The sequence below is a fragment of the Glycine max genome, chromosome 18 (genome assembly GCF_000004515.6).
Source record: "Glycine max cultivar Williams 82 chromosome 18, Glycine_max_v4.0, whole genome shotgun sequence".
Classification (NCBI taxonomy): domain Eukaryota; kingdom Viridiplantae; phylum Streptophyta; class Magnoliopsida; order Fabales; family Fabaceae; genus Glycine; species Glycine max.
Genome location: NC_038254.2, coordinates 15,808,023 through 15,829,603, shown reverse-complemented (window position 1 = coordinate 15,829,603; position 21,581 = coordinate 15,808,023). Strand labels below are relative to the sequence as shown.

The 21,581-nt window shown below is 32.4% G+C and overlaps 1 protein-coding gene and 1 long non-coding RNA gene across 3 annotated transcripts; one reads left to right on the top strand and one right to left on the bottom strand.

Annotated features, from left to right (window-relative positions):
• Window positions 1–13,182: 13,182 nt before the first annotated feature.
• On the top strand, window positions 13,183–15,245 carry LOC102667013 (uncharacterized). The gene is made up of 3 exons (XR_419447.4): window positions 13,183–13,301; window positions 14,310–14,421; window positions 14,543–15,245. It is a non-coding gene; the product is annotated as an uncharacterized lncRNA (long non-coding RNA).
• Window positions 15,246–15,349: 104 nt separating this feature from the next.
• Window positions 15,350–21,015, bottom strand: LOC100793185 (sucrose transport protein SUC3). Of its 2 annotated transcripts, none has more exons than XM_041012257.1 (14): window positions 20,446–21,015; window positions 19,998–20,063; window positions 19,540–19,638; window positions 19,388–19,452; window positions 19,188–19,272; window positions 19,044–19,077; window positions 18,805–18,904; window positions 18,342–18,417; window positions 17,541–17,900; window positions 17,255–17,398; window positions 16,852–17,085; window positions 16,638–16,701; window positions 16,515–16,558; window positions 15,350–15,942 (listed from the first exon to the last, which is right to left on the bottom strand). In XM_041012257.1, the coding sequence occupies exons 1-14, from the start codon at window positions 20,704–20,706 to the stop codon at window positions 15,772–15,774; spliced, it is 1,803 nt and encodes a 600-aa protein (XP_040868191.1). In that variant the 5' UTR covers window positions 20,707–21,015; the 3' UTR covers window positions 15,350–15,771. The 2 variants fall into 2 exon arrangements, with proteins under 2 accessions (XP_040868191.1, XP_040868192.1); XM_041012258.1 differs by having other exon boundaries at window positions 19,388–19,427; window positions 20,446–20,522.
• Window positions 21,016–21,581: the final 566 nt, after the last annotated feature.

Below are 21,581 nucleotides of genomic sequence, written 5' to 3'. Positions count from 1 at the left end.
CTGGATTTTTCTTTTACTCATTGTATTTAAGTTGCTGTTAAATTAAAAAAAAAATTAAAGAAAGAAAAATCTTATTGGTTTTATCATTCATGACATGAAAGGGAAAAAAATTAGTTAGGTTTTTTAAACTTATATATCTATGTGTGGAGGTTATTAGATGTCAAAATGACGTTTAACATATGAAAAAAGAATAAAGAAAAATCCTATTGGTTTTATCTTTCATGACACGAAAGGGAAAAACAATTAGTTAGGGTTTTTAAACTTATATATCTATATATGTGGAGGTTATTAGATGTCAAAATGAAGTTTAGCATTTGGAAAAAGAATAAAGAAAGAAGGATTATTTTTGGAAAGGAGAAAAAGAAAGCTAGCTTCTGTGCGTCAACCTGTCTAATATTCCATTGGAGTGCGTGCTTGTTAAGATCATTGCTTGCAATTATTTTCCTAATGATAAATTAGTTTCTCACTTAGGAGACAGGCAGTGGGGTTTTTCTTTACAATGAAAGATTGTCTTTAAATATATATATAGTTATAGGAATTGGAATGGTAGCTAGAGGTGTTTCATGCCCATGATTCCTTTGGTAAAGCCAGGAAATGGAGATTCACATATTATACGGTTCTTTAATTTGAGGTGGGTGAATTTGGAGTTTAAACAAATGAAATGTTCCTAATGATATTCTATTAATAAAAGTATAAACAAAAGGCAGTAGATGGGGTAGTTGTTAATTGTTATCACACATGGGGAAAGTTTCTTGGTAAAAATTAAATGAAATAATAAAGTGTAAATTATCATTTTAGTCACTCAAATTGTAGAGCATTGTCAAAATAATCCTTGGAATTAGAGAAATGTCAAATAAATCATTGAAACTGAAAACTATTAATCACATTAGGTCTTGTTGTTAGCTCTGTTAGAAACTATATAATGACAATAAGTTATAAAATTTTGAAACTATAGTAATATTAAATTGTATATGTCAAAAACTAAAATGATATTGATTTCTAATTTTAAAGACTATTAATTATGATTACATTTCACAATTTCAGGAATAAAGTAGTATATTACTTGATAAATAAATAATATATGCACCCGTATGTAAAATTGTCATCAAATCACATACGGTTAGATATTATATATAAGTCTATTAACTTAAATAATTATTATTATTTTTAAAATTATATTAAAAATGATTACGATTACTTAATTGTGTAATACTGTCAGAATATATATGTCTATTAAGCTACAAGATAAAATAAAAAATGTGCATGGTGTGGTTACAAACATTTTAATATAGTATTAATTTTAATGAAGAAAGCTAGGTTGTTTGAGGGAAAAGAGAAAAATAGTTGGCTATAACTGTGAATCCAAAAGAATTGATAGTGTTTTTGTTGGGGGGTAAGAAGAGAAAGGTGAAAGGGAGAAGTGGCAGGAATCTAGGGGATGGGTCCAATGAGGAGGGGCAGGGTTTGCCACCTAACCCACCAACAGGTATCGTGCATTAGGATGAAACTCTTTCGCATCAACCATTATCCCTTATTGCATCAGTTTCAGCCCAGCCCAGCCCGGCCCCTATCTGATGATGTCTTTGTGTGTGAGTATACCTATGTGATGAGGGTTGAAAAGCCAATCTAAGCCTGTTGTTGTTGTCATTATGACCCCACCAGTCACCAGAGCTGGTCTTTTTTGTCCTTTTCCTTACCATATATATGTCCATCTACTTGCCACATTACCACTGCCTCCTCTCACTATAGCTACTGCCAACTTCCTTCCAAATGGCCTGCACTACCCCCCCTTATTATACATATATATAAATGTACATACAATTGGCTAATAAAAAAAAATTCAAATCTCTTAAAATAAAGCCAAACCACTTTTATATATTTACATGTATGTATATTTATATGATTTGAGCAAGTGCAACCCGTCTAGTTAATTTGCTAGCTCTACTATTGTGCCCAACATTTTACCATACTACATAGCCAACTAGCCAAGTCAACCATGAGTCCATTTGTCAATGTCATATTTGATAATATATATGGTGAAAGAGCTAGTGTTTTATTCAAAATTTAAATTGCAATCACAATTTTATTGTAATCTTTATTGACGTGAGAAATTAAAAACAAATACAGTTGATGTAATTACAATTACAATCACAAAGATCATATGTCAAAAACCTAGATGTTGCAACCGAAGTTTTTGTTGCTAACCATTGTTTAAAACCTTGGTTTTAACATATATAAAGTGACATTTTCAATTTTTTTAGTTTAGTTTGACTTATGGTGCAAGGCAATGAATTCATAACAAATGTATGGCTTGGCTTAGGCTATTTGAGAGAGGGACATAGAAATAAAGGTTCAGGAAATTACATTGATTCGTCCAGGCAACAACATTTATTGACTCTGATCGAAACTGCAGTGCCACTACTACAAGTTGCTAGAGAGGCTACATCAGTTGTATGTAAAACAGTCTGAATTTTCTTTCTCTATTTTTTTTTGGGGGGGAACTGGGTTTCACATGAAACAATGAAAAGGACATGTACAATTTTGCAATTGATGATTACTGTATTTTCTAATTTTCATACATATGGGTATGAAATCAGTGCCCAACCAAGATGTACATCAACTGAGAGTTTCGATATGGCAATGAAGCTTCATCTACACATTTAAGAAGTAAAAAGTACATTCAACTTTACTACATGTTATTTTTCCGTTAATGTTTTGTCATGCATCATCATCTACATATCTTGTATTTTCAAACAGGAAGTTTGCAGACACATAGGACCCATGAAAGGAATTAAATTTTCAACAACTGGTCCCATTTTTTCTAAATCAGCCATATACATGCACGACCATAAGCTCTTCTTTGATTTAACGACTTCGTGACTTTCTGATAAGTACATCAGTTGATTCAACATTTATAATTGATGGAGTGATTTTGACCCCAATATAAATCTACATAATTTTTTTTTATAATATGATCTACATAGAAATTTATTGCTGTATAGGATTTACAGTAACTTTTCTGTATATGAATTGAAACATTATTTATGATAGAATCATAGTAATGTAAAATTTATATTACAATATCTACAATGTGAGGCTTTAAAAAATCATGTTTTGTTTATACTTTTTATTCTTTAGTGTCCAGCAAATACAAGCTCACTTTATAAACTTCCAAAATATTGTATGTAAATAACACATAGTAAGTATTTGTTAGTAATTCTAGAAATTAGATTGGCTTTCTAACTCATTAGAGCTTTTAAATTGTAAAGTCCCTTTAAAACTTTTTAAAAACAAACTCCGAATTCTTTAACTTTTTTAGTTGTGAAAAATATAAAAAAGAGAATTTTTCAAAAAATTATTTTAAATTTATTGAAAAAATATTGATTCTACATTTTTTATTCATTTATTTTTTTGTAAGTGTTTTTTTGGTGAATTTTTTTTCGAAGTGTTCATTGAAAAGTATATCTAAATTGTCTCTTAATCTTGTGGAAAGTTTGAGGACACAAAGTGGATGTGGTTACCCGTTCATTTCTTTTTCCTTTTTTATTTTTGTTCCTTCCATGATTGCAAAGTGCAAATACATCTTCAAGGGAAAAAATATGAATAAGTAAGGCCATCATCTGGATATTTGTTCAAATAGCTGAAAATCAACAACCCTGATGGGAAATATTAAGTTGCACGGAATGTCTTTTATATACCCCTATCATATAAAATCTTGCCTATCAATGTTGATAAAAATAAATAAATAAAAGAAAGTGATAAGGAGAATAAAGAAAATGATAATTAAGTTAAGAAATGTGTTGTAACATGCAAATGCAAATTGTATCACCCAATTAATCTTGTTCTAATTTTAAAAATAAAGGGATGTATATGATCTTAAGAAAAAGAGCAGATAGACTAATTAACGAATCTGTGTATTGTGATGATGGGACATGCCAAGGGTCCCATGGAAATACTGGTTTGATATGTAGCCAAAGACAATTAAGCAGCTCTCACTGCTTCACATGCCTTTATTATTAGTTGGAAACTGAATGGGTACTGCATTGGCATAGGGTGGATCCATTTTTAAAAATTAAATAAGAAATACAAATTACTAGAAAAATAAAATTAGCTAATTAATTGAATCTTCTCCTCCACATGCTCTTATGCTCTTCTGGTCTTCAGTTTACTCAAATCCCATGTGCTATCTTTGCTTGACATCTCTTTTTTCTAGAGTGTTTCCCTACTTTATTCTTCCTTCTCAAATTTTCAAATGTTTTGGGTTTTGGGATTTTCCTAAGGAAGAGATATGCATTGATAGTGATACGCTAACTACTGGTTCAGTTACTTTTTTTTTTTTTTTTTTTTTTTTGTATTTCCTCGTGACCATTTTTATTTTTATTTTTATTTTCACTTTCTCATATGGGAACAGATGGCCCATACATCAGAACCGTCCATTGCGGAGGATACTTCCCTGGTTGTATACATCTTCAAAATGCTATTTATTTCAGAGAAAAAGAGAAGCTATTATATATTGCTTTGCCGAAAGGAAAGGAGATAAAATAAAATAATAATACTCTCATAGCTAAAGATGTAGCCATGTAGGTAATATTTTAAATAAAATAAAAGATAAAAAGATGTAGGTAATATCCCTTTGGTGATAAAGAAAGTTACGTTGATTGATTCCCTATCCTTTAATTGAAGAAAATTATATTAATCTGGTCTTTCCAAAAAGTTATCGAAATATTTTATTTATTTTATCACAAATAAATAAATAATGACATTAAATAAATCCTTCACTCTTAAATATTAATAATCTATATATCCTTAGTCATAAAAGATTATATTAATTTTAATAAAAAAAATGTAACAATTATTTAATGTTAATTTTTATGATCGATTGATTAAAGTAATATCTATTTTTTTAAAAGTAGCTAGATAAAAGTAATAAAACTATATCTTTAGAGGAATAAATCCATGATTTTTATTCAGCAATGTTAGTTTATTATTTGTTTTATCTTGATTTCCTCTTAAACATAGACATTGAATGTAAAAATTGTCTGGAATTATAGACTATTTTCTCTATATCCAACCATAGTTGAGTAATAAATCTATTATTTAATTTTAAAGAAAAAGAATAAAGACTAGGAAAAGATTGAGATAAGGACCCAGAAAGACCGAAAGAGGAGGAGCAATATATAAAGACGGATGTCTTTCTTCAGCTTTTGTTCCCTTTTATTTTGTTTTTGAATAGGAATCTAAATCTTCAATTTAAAATAATCATTTAGTCACGAGTAAGTTAAAATTAAAGCAAACGATTTTTTTATTATTATTTTGGGTAATTAATGTATGTTGTTTTTTCCTATTAAAAATGTATTTTGTTTTTAAGAAAGACTATTATACAGATTCCTAATATTTTTTTAAAATAAAATTTTTTTTGTAACCCAATAAATATATAGTTAAAGCATAATATTATCCTATGTAAAAAAAACAGAATAATGTTGTCCTTGTTTTTAAATACCACATATATAAAACCTTTTACTTGACCTAAAGTCAAAGAAAAAATCAAGAGACCTCCATGAGTCCTATTATGTGTGACCTAGATGTGATAGCAAGGGTATTATGCCTATTTAAGGTACTTATTCTTTGAAGACACACACACATTATCATGTTATTTTTCTTGAAAATTGTTATTAATCCATCACCAAAAATGTCATAATTGTCGTCACCATCACCACCACCACATGATCATTATCATCATCATTGTTATTATCATCACCATCTTAATTATCGCAACCACATATACCACCATTAATGTTGCGCACCCTCACGGTCGCTACTGCCACTAATACAAACCCCTAATTAAGATCAAATTTCAGCATCTTGTATTTGGGGATTTTGGTTGAGACTACTCAAATTGAAAAAAAAAATGAAGAAAAAAAAAAGATAAGATGGATTAAGATGAGGGAATGGAAAAAGAATGCCACAACTCCAAGGAATTAATGTGTTAAGGTTGATTCAAAAAATGAAATTATTGGACAAAAACTTAGGGTTCCAAGCAAGAACAAAAGAAAAACACCTTTCAATTAGCAACTAGCTAAATTTCAATTATCAAGCAAAAAGGTCCTTACAAAATTTTGAAGAAGTCTATTTATTCCTCTCATTAAAATAAGCAGTTGGCCCAAGGCCTAAAACTAACCCACTAAAGAAATTACCAAGGTAGCTAATTAAAATAAAGCTAACACTCAAATATGGGTTCAATATTACACAACAGTTAAAGCCTAAAAAGGCTTCCAAAAACAAACAACTACTAATCTAAGACTAATCTAAGTTGGCTAAAATTTATTGTCTTCAACCTTCCTTGCTCTTCCTTCTCCAGAGTGAGTTCATCTTCTTGTTAAGCTCCTCTTGTAGCTTCCTAAACCTTGCTCTAGTCATGGTTCCTACCAAGCTAAGGTCCTTCATGCTAAGCTCTTCATTAACCACCATGATGCCACCACTACTACCATGTGTTAGAACCAAAGACATGAATGATGTCTAACTCCTAAAAAATCTCATAGTTTTGGTGATATCAAAGATATTAAAATTTGATGAACTAATGAGGTTTATTAAGCATTACTGGATAGCATGCGTCCAATATAAAAAAAAGATATTGTATTCTTACCTTAGAAGCAATTTTTTTTTAATGCATTCAATTGGACTCAATTCAATGTTTTATAAGGCAAACATAGCATCCAACACACTAGTAAATGAAATGTGTCCAAAAGTTTTGACAAAAACTAGCCTCCAATGTGTTATGTTGCTTTTCATCCAAAAAAATGGAGAAAACTCTTGCTCTAAGTTATACATACACTAAGTTTTCTTACATCCAATAAAAGGATGTATATATGTGCTCTAAGCGTAAATGATTATGTTGAAAAGTTTCAATTGTCCTTATGTTACCTCGCCTTTTTGAAACACATCTCATCATTTAAATTTTGATCGTGTTTTCTAAGACAAGTCACAATCACAACATACTCTACACAAGCCTTTTTTGTACAAGTAGTAGAGACAAGGTTAACACTGCTCGAAAGAAAGGACGATACTATTTGGCTTTCTCTCCACCACATACAGACTAGAATAGTGAAAGCTAGCTATCATCGTTGGACGATACAATATGATATTGAAAGTTTAATCCTTTTCTCAACAAAGTTAATTGTTTTTGTGTTGATTTGTTTATTCTCTCATTAAGAGTTAATTTTTGTATAAATCTTTCAAACTCTACAGAGTCAAACAAGAAAACTTGCTTATGTGAGAAAAACTAATGAAAAAAATCTAATCAAGATTAAAAATAATAGGCCATTGAGATTAGAATATTTGTAAATTCGAATTAAAACCTCATGTAACCACAAAATCTCTAAAGATTCACAAAAAAAAATCTCAATTATCATGTCCAAAAATATCTCAATTAATCCATTGCAGGTTGTCACCACCATGAGCACCACCACCTCATGACCATCATCGCACTCACTACAGTGACCATTGCCACATCCATTGCAATGATTATCACTGTTGTCATTGTAACATCTCATTTTTTCGTAAAATAAATTAAAAAAGATTTTATTTAAAAATAAATATAGTTTTAGGAAAATAATGAGATTTTTTGCAATTAAATAAACATGGAGAAATAGTTTTATTAATTAAAATAATAGTTTAAAGGTAAATAAAATAAATATATGTGTAGGGATCCTTAGAAGATCAAATTGGGGTTAAAATGAATATGTGTAGGGATCCTTAGAAGATCAAATTGAGTTTGTTTTGGGATGTTTACTGTATTGTAACTCTTCCTTTATGATTATAATTACGAGATTTTTGTATCTGATAGATCAATTGATGCCTTGATTGTTATACTTTTGGCAAGCATACCAATTGTCGTTGTAGGTTTCACATATATAAAAAAGTTTGTCTCCATAGGGACTTGAGTTTACTTACTTCATTCGAATAAAGATTAGAGTTCAATAGTTATGTACAAATTTAATCGAATGTCATTGATTTTGGTTTGATTAGCTAAAGACAACTTAAAGTAAAAGAATAGTAAAAATAATGAAATTACGAGAATAACAGAAATACAAAAATAACAGAATTCAGTGCATCAGAAATACGTAAATTATAGAAACGACTTAAATTAATTCAAGAAAACATAGGATTGAATTCCATCGTTCATACTTTTAGTATCCTAATCAAATTAACATACATGAATTGTTTTCCAACATTACTGATGCACACATTAAGTTATCCCAAGTCGATTCCTTGCACTTGGAACCTAAGAATATTTACTAAATATTGATCCCTCGCATATGTAGTAAATACCCCAGCATTACAATTATAATCTCGTGCTTTTTACAATCAAAATGTTATGCTTTATTCCTAGTAATGTAACATAAATAGTAAAATCATTCAGTTCAAATTCTAAGATTACTTTTCAGTCTCACTTACACTCCAATTTCATGACACTAGTGATCAAATAGAATTAAACATTATGAGTAGAATGAAATTACCAATAATGAGTAGAAAAGACTCATACATATATAATATCAAAAGGAATACATAAGGGTACAAAGATTACATCCAATCCTTAAGAAAAACTAACCGATCATTGCGCATAGCACATGACTAACAAGAGAAATGATGAAGGAGGTGGTCCACGGTCACAACTCTACAGCTCCCCAACTCCACTTTTCCTTTCCTTCTTCTTCTTTCACTCTTTCTCTGTGTTTTTCTCTTGTTTCTACTTCAGCTGGGATGATTTCTCCTTCAACATGCATGGCTATTTATAGAAAACAACCTAGGAGACCAGACAAATTCGACCAAGCGAGTTGTAGCTCGCCCAGGCAAGTTTGTTGCTTACTAGTGAAGGCATCCACTCGCCTAGGCGAGTTTCTTGCTTAGGGCTGAAGTTAGATCCTTAGCCTAAGCGAGCTGGATGTTAGCCTGGGCAAATTTGGGGTTAGAAATCTTTGTAAAAAAACCATTTTACCCTTCCTTTTGGCTTTGTTTCTGGATCTAACAAACAACCATCAAAACCTACAAAATCATGGATGAATCTTTCATATTTAGACAACAACATTTGTAAATGTGCAATATAATCCTAAAAATTTAAGGGTAGTTTATAAGAAAACTTTTACAATCAAAGGATAAGTGCTAACAATTTAATCCTAAAAATAACTGAAATTTGGCACTTATCACTGATGCAAATTGGTTGACAAATTGAGTGCTTTTGGTGTTTTTGTGTTTTTGACCTTTGATTTTGATTCCTTTAATTTTGATATGATTATGTGAAATTGTTTGAGGGATTTTACTCCCCATGTTGTGAGAAGCATTTTTGTATAATTTTTTTGTATTTTGGACAAGATTTACTATATTAGCATCATAAATTGTTATATTGGGATCATCAAATTATGATTGAAATTGTGTGTAAGTGATAAATTGAATATGTGATGAATTGCGAGATGTTAAATTATGGACAAGGGATATGGTTGTGAATAAGTGTGTGGTTAATGCTTGATGTGACAATACTTGTGTTGTGAGTTGTGAATTATACAATAATCCGACTAGTGTTTACCTTGAGAAAAGTGTTCATGCCCGATGAATTAAAAGAAAAAGTGTAGGGTTTCAAGTTAGGAACCTGAAGTGTAAAATTGTAGTACAATGTGTTAAACGTGTTTGAAAACAAGTGTGAGGTCGTGGGTATTGTATAATTCATTAGCAGTGTCTACGTGCAAAAGTTGTTTTAGGTGTTGGACCTGAATCATGAAGGTGAGGCCCTAACGGATTCTTAAGAGTTTAGGCATTATGGATAAAGACATTAGACTTTAGTGCTCCTTTAAGCCTATGTTGATCTCATATAGTTGGAACATTCTCGCAAAATAAAGTGATTGGTCACCTTATGATTTTACTTAGTGAGAGTGACCTGACATACCCATTATGTAGCGTGTCTTGTTATGTACTCCTAAGCTTCCTAATATGATATCACATTGCATATAGACTTGAGTCTTAATATAATTGTTGCATAATGCTTGTGAATTATTTATTATCAAATGGGTGAATGTTGTTACGTCTTAACTCGAGTGTGTGATTCATGTGTAATGTGATTAGTTATTGAAAAGTGAATTTTAAATGATAAAGTGGTGAAGTGATGTGAATTGTATTAAGTTGAGCTATGTTATAAATATGTCTATAATGTATTTTGCTTATGTCTTTGTTTATCTGTATTTTATTTAGAAATATGATAACTCACTCCCTATGTGTTGTGATGATCTTAAACCTTGTGTTCGTGAGAGCAGATAACTAGGTGGATAACTATAAAGAACCTCGTGCTAGAGGACACTAGGACACAATGCTCTAATAGAATGTGACATTGGGACATGAGTTTCTTTTTAATTGCATGATGTTCCAAACATATATTTTATTTTATTTTATTCCGCTGCTTAACTTGAGTTCTATTGTAAACTTGGACGACCTTGTTTTGAGCCAGAAATATTTTTAATAGGTAGTATTTGGTAACAATGAAGCGAATGTAACCCTTTTACCCACGTGTATTTTTTAAAGCGATTTGAATAAAATTGGTTTAATAAAATTCCATATTTTTATATGTTTTTATTAATTATATGTATGTCGAAGTAGAGGATGTCACAGTCGTCACCACCATGATCATCGTGTGTCACCATCATCAAGATTGTTGTTGTCATTGTCGTTCTTGCTACCACCATCACTACCATTGATGGCAGGGACGACAATGACAACAACGATAATGGTGTTGGCGGCACACATTTGTCATGGTGGCAACAACAATGATCATGGTGGTGGGAGTGATGGTGACGATATGCTTGCAAGATTGTCACTATCATCATCATCACCATGATAATGTAATATGATACGATCCTACAAGTGTATGAGGTCATTGAATAATAAATTATAGTTTTTCTAAAAGGATTGTGTTTTGAATTTGTGATTATTAAAATTTAATTTAATTCAAATTGAACAAAGATAAAGATTGAAAAGAAAATTCATATTTCAAGATCAAGATAAACTTGAATAACATAATTTGACTTAAAAGGGTTTTTCTAAAAGGATTGCATTTTGAATTTATGATATTAAAATTTAATTCAAATTGAACAAAGATAAAGATTGAAAAGAAAATTCATATTTCAAGATCAAGATAAAATTGAATAACACAATTTGACTTAAGATAAAACAAAGATTTAAATAGATAAAATCAAGATTATGAAAACTTCTAGGATTGAGGTTCACACTATGAGTTCCATTTTCTTAATTTTCTTAGTATTTCTTTATTTGGTTCTTCTTGAAGGTTATTTAACCAACAATGACCTATGTTCTCTTCCAAGATATAAAGACATGTTTAATTGAATTTATCCCTACTTTCGTGATTGCTATGCTAAAGTAAGTCCTTTTACAATTTGTGTTAATTCATTGAATCCTAATAGGATTAAACCTACTTTTTTTATTTAAATATGTTCACTTTTCAGTTCATCCTTACTCATTTTAAGTTATTGAAAATGATGATCAAGTACTTTGCAAAAATAAATGAACAAGATCAAGATCAATAAAAGAAAAAAATAAATAAACACAAAAAGAAATTCAATTAATCCAAATAGATTCCCAAGGACTAATCCCTACCATAAAAAATAAGGTTTTACTCACACATCATAATGATAGAACCGAAAAGCAATTCAAGAAAGAAAAAACCAACAAATCGGAAGAATTAGAAGGGAGATAATCTTTAATCTTAAGCCATCTCAAGAAAATCAAGTTCAAAATGCTTAATCTCTCTTAAGAAAGTATTTTTAAACCTAAAACAAACCATGGGTTCAAGATTAATTAAAAAATATTTTAAAATTCACACACACAAAAAAAAAACTTCTACATGTTGTTAATTGTGAAAATTGCACTTACTCCTCAAAAGGAATATATTTTTATAACAAACTGAGTAATTTTCACTAAATTATTCTATCAACAAATAAATGTTTAATGATGAGACATAAAATTCATTCTTGATTGTAAGTTCTTGTTAATCAAACAAACAAGTTCATAGTTTTTAACTTATTAGAGAATTGTCTAATACTTAATACATATAATAATAGTAATTTTGATAAAGATATTCATAGATAATTACAATTATATCGTATAACAGTTTGTAAGATAATTTGTAAGCAAATTTTATGATAGTGTTTTCGATTAAAAAGTTAATTTCGATAATTGTTATACTTTGATAGTAATTTCAATAGTAACTATAAATAGAGATTGGAAAAGTAAAAGTTTCAAGAAGAAATGAAGATTGAAAAAAATAAAAAGTTTAGAAAGATGCACTAAAGTAAAGAGACGTGAATTCATAAAATGTGAGAATGAATACATACACGATGACTATGTGAACCGGTAGTCAATTTCGATGTGAGGGTGTTGTTGGTGTTTGAAGAGTTAAGTGATATGATTCAATCCATCGAAAATTGGCAGTCAGAGGTCTTATTTATAAACTTCTAACACTAACAATCAATGTTATGATTTCTATGTGTATAACAATATTTCTAAATACATAGATTTATTACTATTTGATGTCTTCATGTAACTTCTTTGTAACCCTTCAACTGATATTTGGATTTTCGAAAACATCTTGCTTTTGAGCGCTTTCCAATTCCACCAATTCCACATGCCTTAATGAAGTCATCGAAGTTGTTAGTTTCTATCGAAATAAACTCTTTAAATGACCCATTCAACTTCTCAAATTTTATTTCATACTTTGATCACTTTTGAATTATTCTTTTGTTTCTCTCGAGACGAGTTCATTGAAACTACATACAAGTTTCGTATCTTAGAAAAATTTTACATGACGAAGATAACACATGCCCACATTGATGTGGCCATGTCCATAGTAGTGAGGGGATGACATTGGAAGTGAAATAGCCATCAGGGGTTCACCCACAACAATGTAGTCATGCCCACACCGTAACATTCCTAATTTTATACATTAGATATAAGAATATTATTAATGGTTTAAAACAGTCATAAGCATTAATAATTACCTGTTTAGTGGAAGTTAAAGGGATAACGTAATAGGACCTAAGTGGGACTTTGAGACCAGAGATGAACCAAAGGCTTACCAGCCCACACACATATGCATTTATAAATAGGAGATGGGAAGGAAAGTTTTGAACAAAAGAAAAGAAAAAAGAAGGAAAGGGGAAGGGGAGAAGGAAGAGGAAAAGAAAAGGAGAAAAACATAGATTAGAGACCTACTGCCCTAGAGCCCAACTCTATACGATCATGAGGTGAGTGCTTCCCCCTATTCCTCCTCGACCCGGATTGTTGTTTTTCTTGGTTTTTCCCCATTAAACCCTAGGTTTGGAGATTAATGGTTTTGATGATTTTGCATGATTATATAAATGATTAAGAATTGATTGGTGCTAAGCATGCTAAATATGTGCTCAACGCAATGAATTTTTTGGTTCATGTTTAAGGGCTTGCACTAAGAATGATGAATGTGTGCTTAGCGAAATATATTTCTAGGTTTCTATCTAGTAAATTGAGCTAAGCACACTAGATGTGTTCTCAATGTGCATGATATTTGGGTTTCTAATTGGTGACCTGCACTAAACATGAGGTTTTTTAGATTGAGGGTGCATAACACTAAATGTGTTCTCAATGTGCTAAGTGTGAAGCTCCTACAGATAAGCATGTGATGGACATGCTAAGCATGAGGGGCATAGAAAGCGAATCTAGGACTTTTAGATTGGTGCATTAAGCATACAGTACTAGCTAAAATCACACACTTACAATACTTAAGAGACTAAAATTATAATTAAGTCAAATATTTATTAATATTAAAAGGTGTTAAGTGACAATTTCATTGGAATATATTAAATAACAATTATTATATGTGGACATCGAAGCATCACAAATACTCTATTAACACTTATTGTTTATTTTCATTTCTCTTTTTTATATCACTTATCATACCTACATTTGTTTTTCTCTGTGTCAATAAGTGTAATAGTACACGTGCATCATTTTCCATTAAATAAGTTAATCATCAAAAAGTCAATTGGTATGGAGTGTAATTTTAATATACGTTTGGAATACACAATCATGTAAAATAGCAACTTAAGGAGCTGAAATGAAATTATAAAGATAGAAATAAATTGTATCTTTCCTTTCGTGTGTGCATAGCTGAATAGGGGCTGATTTAATCAACTGGGCTATGTACAAGGAACACTTTTATTTTGCTTTCTGCTACTGGCATTTTATTATCTAAAAGGTGATTAACCTTTTCTTAGCAGCAAAAGGAAAGGAAGAGAAGGAAAATAAGACAGAATTGACCTGCCAACAATATACAATAGATAGATTAGCTGCACCCAAGCACATGGCAAGCCTGCATCAACGCCCGACAAGGTTTGTTTTGCTATGAGGCAAACTTAACTTTTAGTGCACCAACTTGGATTATAAAAGTGATTACTGTTTTATTACATGATCCTTACATATATTACGTGCGCATATCTGCGTACGTGCGCAGAATTCCAAGCGTAGGTGGTGGCAAACGAGAAGACATAACAACCCATGTTCATTTCTAATGCCTAATACAACAAGTAACTTGTCTTGGAGATGAATAATCCTTACAAAAGTACATGTTGACAGTATTTGAGTAATACTTGTATTTTGTCACAACAAGGAAAAGGGGTAGCAGGGATTAAACCCTGTATACTAAAGAAAAAATTATCTTGTCATATTGGGCTTTTTTAATCAAAGTTCACAGGCCTGTCGTTATCACTTTCATTCTCATTTTCTAGCTCTAGTATAGTATACTTCATCTCTTTCGATTAAGGAGCAACATATTTTAACCGCACCATGCTTCCCTCCCAAAGTAGGTACTAGACAACCGTTGGCAAATTCTATATTACAGCAGACACCAACAAACATCCCTTGAAGATAGATTCAAAGGACTTCCAGGTTATGGTGCTCTACTGCTCTACATTCCAATGTATTGTAATTTCAACAAATCTGCCACAGCATTTGTCCAGTCACACATTCTAACCAAAACTAATTGGACACTCCACCGAGAATTCTTTGATCAAAGAATCTGAGCTATATTCCAAACACTATTAACTCTCAAATTGATCTCATCATATTGTAATCACTAACCATGCTTGAATGTGTGGAAACAGAAAGGAAAAATAGAAAAGGGAGAAACACAATAAAAAATAATAAATTTTTGATTGAGCAGAAAAAGAATATAAAATTACAAATAATTTTATGTTAAAGTAAAAGGTTCAAATTTTTAGTTAAAATTAATTTTAATATATAAATATTTTTACATAGCTTATTTATTTGTCAACTCTTTCATTCATCCAAATGAACCAAAAAAAAACCTTTTATTGCTATTCATCTAAACAACATATTTTTCTATTTTTCATTTCCATCCCCTCTATCTCTTATTTTTTGTTCCCTCTATATTTCACTTGTCGTCCAAACAACGCATGAGGGAATAGCAGATTACAAAGCCGTGTTACTATATGCACCTAAGCTTTTTCTTCTACTGTGTGCAGTCAGTTACATTATATAAAATACAGACACCCACAACGTGGGGGGAAAAATGAATGAATTTGAATATGGCATGCGCCTTCTGAGGGTTGAAAAGCAACACAACACGCAATCACCGTGCCGGCTCTCCATATTTTGGGTGTACTCCCGATTTCAAAGGACCATGTACAGGTTAAAATATTATCAGGTTAGATCTTCCAATGGCTAGCCAATATGAAATCCTGTTGACTGGAATGAACTACTAGAGAGATCAGGCAGTTTGAGAGTTGCAATGACACCACCAGCAAGGGCGCACAAAGAAGCCAAAACAAATGCAGGAATATTGCCACCGCCAAAGAGAGCATCCCAAGGACCAGAACCAAGGGATATAATCATCTAAAGATGCCAACGATACATCAAAACGCAATTCACAACATTTACAAGAAATTCAAACTTAAAAAAGAGTAGAATGTCTTATTCCACTACAGACTAGAGAGTGAGACTGATTACGGACAACTAATACAAAGTCTGGGTTATAATCAGTCATTTATTAGCCATGAAGCCAACAGTTTCATCCAGATATAACAAATAATAATATGAGACTACAAACTAGAACGAAATGAATGGAGACAAGTTTAGAAGAATACAAGGAAAAATCCACCTAGAAGTATACAATGTGTTTTTCAGTCGCACTAATAAATTTTAAGCATCCTGTTTTATAATCAAGTCCATTGGAATTTTATCCAAAGTTAATAATATGGAAGAAGATAGGGGAGAAAGTGTTAATTGCATAGGAAAGATCAAAATACCAAATTGCACAACATAGGTAACAGTAATATGGACAGACACGAGAAACAATGATAAAACAAAATAAAAATCCAATATAATTTTGTAACTTCAAAACAGTCCACTCTCTAAGAAAGGTGGAGTAACAGACAGAGTAATGCTTGAGAAGAAGAAAAAAATACCTGAGGAATAACAATTGCAAGATTAAGAACTCCTATAGCCAATCCTGCACAACCAAGCAACACCTTGAAATCAGAAATTTAAAAGACCAAATGTTAAGGACATCATCTACAACTAATACCAACCTTGGCCACCTCCTGAATCAGCAGTCAACTCTGCTGTAACAGCGAAGGGAACACTATAGGTAATCTGCCACAAACATGAGAAATTTATCTTGTCATGAACTTCCACAGATATTTAATCAAAGCTAGGATGATTGCTTGAGAGATCAATAAGGAAAAGGAATCTGGTGATTGAATAAAAAAGTTTAAATGTGGAAATGAAACACCTTGTACTTACCGCAAGAGGAAAACCAAGAAGAACAAACACAACCAAGGAAGCAATCTTGATTGCTTCATTTGCTCCAATTACGTGTTCTATCCCTCCAGAATAATCTCTTATGGAAATAAGACTAATGATAGCAGTGCTAGCCATGCAAACAAAGACGATAAAATTGCTCAGTGCCCATACTAATTTTGCACCCATCCATTTACACATTGGTTCAATGAAGAAAGAGCTAATTCCAAGGACAACCTATCAAGCCATAAAAGCAATGTCAGATGACTCAGATCAATAATTGGGCAGGATAAAAATCCAGAAAGTCAATTTAATAAAAGAAAAATAAAAAAGTTCCAGATCATCATCACTAAAGCTTGTGACAAATCTCTTGAGAAAATAAATATGCTCAATTTTGAGTTCTTACAGAATTCAATAGCAAACCAAATGCACCTTCTCTAACTCCTTGATCATAAAGATCTACTTCAGAAGTGCCCCCTTTTGGATCACCATGATAAACTTCTCTGCCCATCCAATCCGTATCAAACAGAAAGAAGGGAAACCATGACAACTGCAGGTAGACAGGATTGAAATGAACATAAGAAGGATTTCAAATGGGAAGCACCAACACTAGGCTAATAGCATTCACAACACAACCGACTTGAAAACACAAATATCAACAGAAACCTTTGCAAATAAATACTAGTACATACCCAAGTGAGAGCCATTACAACCAGGACAGAATGCATAGCAGGTGGCAAATGCCTTAAACTTGTCAACAAGTTTACCAATACTGCTCCAGGCCCATCCATTACATTTTCAGCATGATCTTCCCCAGCTTTGAAATTCCCATGTTTCAGCTCTGCATCTTTCTCAATGTGATCCTCAGTTTGCGTACTATTGGATTCATCCATAACAGATGAAGGCTTTAATTTTGAAAATTCAACACCATTTTGTTGTTGTTCATCCAGTAAAGGAGAAGAATCTGACAAGTGATGATGTTGACTTGCAGTAGTAAGTGGAACCTCATCAGCAAAATATAGGGTGACTAGTGTGCATAATGTCAGGAACACCTGCCATTATTGTATGATGAGATTCCAGCTATTAAACATATTATGCATTGAAATCATTAGGTTTAACAGTATATGATTTAACTTGGCAGATCTGCCAGCTGACGACCTCAGACCTTAACAGCACTGCCTTTTTTTTTATGGTGCTTTTCTTTGCTTTCATTGAACAGTAAGGCAGGTAGAGATGTTGAGCCACAAGATAATGCAGGTATAGATGATGTTGACTCATAAGATAATGCAGGTAAAGATGATGTTGTTCCACAAGAGAATTAATAAAAATAAATGAATAGAGAAAACAACTATAAAAACTGGAGAGTGTTTACTTTTCAGTAATAAGGAAAAAAAATAGCCATTCAAAGAACAGTCATGCTTATGATGTCTGACAATGAATATTAAGAAGTAAAATATGAAGGCCCAATCAGGCAGAACTTAGTAGTAACCTACCACCGCCACAAGAAATGCCGCTTTAAGATTGCCACAGGCTTCACAGCAAGCTCTAGTTGTCAAGAAAGGAAACCATCTGCTTAGGTAAGAAAGGGTGAAATATTAAACAGCAGGAAATATAGAAAGAACAACAGTAAAACACATACACAAATCCAAAGCCAGCATATTTCTGCAGAGCGAAACATAACCCAATTCCTAAACTTTGGATTTACATTAATCTATTTATCAAAACCACTTCTGTCATCCTTAAATTATTCCTATCTAGGGCTATGTTCTTGCATAATCCTTTCATAAGTGGAAAATCAATTATCTCCGTTGTCTCATTTCCAATTATTGATTTAACAAGAACATGTTTCAAATATTGGTGACAGAATTAGAGGAAAAAGCACACGCAGAATGGACATTACATAGACAGCTATGTGCAGAAATATGAAATAAGCACAAGATATGAGCAAAGTCTCACTTGTTCCACTTTCCACTAGCACCTGAAGAATATCCTAGGATGTTCCCAACTGCCATCCACGAGCAAAATACAGCATTTGCAACATTGCGTTGATCAGGACCTAAATAGAAGCAAACTTATTAAACCATGATGGCTCCTCACTACCAAACAAGTATTTAATTAAATATGAAAATCAATAATCCCGATTGTGGTTGTTGAGAATTTGAACAAGAAAAACAAGTGAGACAGCCAAGCTTTACCAGACAGATCAGCCAAAAGTGCTCGAGCTGGCCCCTACAAATTAAATTGAAGAAATAAAGGGGAATTTAGTTTTCAGCTGCACAACTGAATCAGTATGAAGTTAATATAACAGAAGCACATGTCAATTACTTTAACAAGCTTACCTGCACTGTGTTGTTAGCAAGGTCCAGCATCCAGAACCCAAGAATAAATACAAGAGCAGCCCTTGTTCGGGTCCCTTTAAATGTTCTACAATTTCAGACATGAATTTCATTAATGTCTAACTAAGGTCATCATATCTGTGAATTTTAAAAAGACAGAAATAAAATGAGTAAGGAAATAACGAAAGGATGAGAAAAGAAACCTGCAATGCTCGTGTGTATCACCTAATACATATCCAATGTCTGCAGAAAATCCGATTAATATCACCTAAATTACAAGACTTGACTTAGCATATGTGTAATGTAGCATAAAAAAATAAAATCAGAGTAAACAATCAATGTCACCGATGCTTACAGCCAGACATATCATAAGAGATCCTGCCAGAATGAATGGTCGTCTTCTGCCAAACCTTGAAGTGCATTTATCACTCCAAATACCAACGCATGGTTGAACCTAATGAAAAGTTGAGACACATACGTGATTTTCTAGTTCCAAACCAACAAGAGCAAAGCATAAACTTGTACGTATCACACTGTTTATAATTCTCTATTCCACAAAAAGTACTCCACAATACAAATATCAGTTTCTAACTTTTAGCAAAGAACAATTCAGATCTAAATCACAATGAACAAGGCTGAAGCAGCAAGAATGACAAGCATTAATTCACCAACAGTTAGGTATGCATGCCAATTGATCAGACAATAGACAAATACGTTCAATGGAGCACTAAAATGAACCAATGCAGCAGCAGTAAGAACTGTGAGCAAAAGCATGAAATGAAATTCAAAGATTAAAGGAAGAGTGAAACCTACCACAAGACCTGTAATGGGGCCACAGAGCCAAATAAACGAAGAAAACGCATGTCCTATTCCCAACGTCTGCACCAAAACGCAATAACTAAGCACACAGTTAATCGGAAAGTTGAATATAAACACTGCACACACACAAGCACTCTCTCACTCCTTCAACATTGCAAATTCAACAATTAAAATCGAATCCAAATCAACAATGAGATTGCAAAAGGATTGAGATCCTCTACAGTTGAGAAATCAACTGCATACGATCTGAACCATTATAATTAATTAATTACTAAAAAAATGCTATAATATGAATACATTAACTATCCGCCATTGGATGTAATTGCATCCTTTACGAACCGTAGAGTATCCGGTTCCGATTACAGAAGGATCTGGTCAACGACGAAACCGTAATATCGAAAAAGTCAAAATTATTCAGTCGGAGAGGGAGAGGGAGAGGGACCTGAATGTAGGGCGTTAAGAGAGAGAGCTGCAAGGCCCAGCCGAATTGGACGCCGGCGGCGACGGTGCAACTGAGAACGAGATGAAGCAGCGGAGCGTTGTTGCTGTTCGGCGGCGAGGGAGAGTGATTCGGCGGCGGCGAGTTGCGGTGGTTGCCGCGGTGGTGGACGTCGACGAGTTCGAGTTCGGGGGCGGAGGAATCGTCGTGGAGGTTCTTGTAGGGAACGCGGATCGACACCAAATCAGACTTCCCCGTCGTCATCGCCACGCGCCTCTGGACATTCACGCACACGGATCGAGGTGCGAAATGAGAGAGAAGTGAGAAACGACGAGGTCTAGGGTTTCTTCTTTTCGTTGGAACCGAATGGGATCGGACAGAGAGAGCAAGAGAGAGATAGACGGGAGGTCAAAGAAATTGGGCTGGTGAAGAAGAAGAAAGGGAGGTTAGGCTACCATGGTTGCAAGCAATGCAGGGGAGATCTGCTACGTTGCAGCAGCGTCAAGGATTGTACTCGCGCCCCTGCTTACAGTGCCACGTGGCGACTTCGACCGCCTGTGGGTCCCTTCTTTTGGAAAACTCATGAATGGATGAAGGAAATACAATTCCTTCAGGGTAAAAATTGACTACAAGAATGAACCAACTATATTGATAAATGAGAGAATGTTATGCAGTACTACCTCCGTCTCTAATATGTTTTACATTAATTCATATTCTTTGAAAAAATAATTAATTTAATTAATTATATTAAATTTATTAATTATTTATATTTTTTCAAAATTATTTTTTATTTTTCTTTTTACTTAATTATTTCTCACAAAAAATTAATTAATGTTAAGAGAAAGAATACTATAATTAATTAAAAACATTATAGAATAAAATAATTAATACATTTTAGAAGAGAATCTTATAAAAAGAAACCATCAATCAAATAAAAATAGTCTAATACATAGGTATATAAGGATGGAGACTGCAGTAACTAATTCTAAGTGTCACCATATAATAAAATGTAAAAGAAATTTAATTAGAAGTCAATTCATTGGCTTCAATTTTATTTTTTTTTAGTTTCCATAAGAATGTTAGCATCAATTTTATAATGATGTTAAGTAACTGATAATGGTAAGAATTTATTTAAAAAA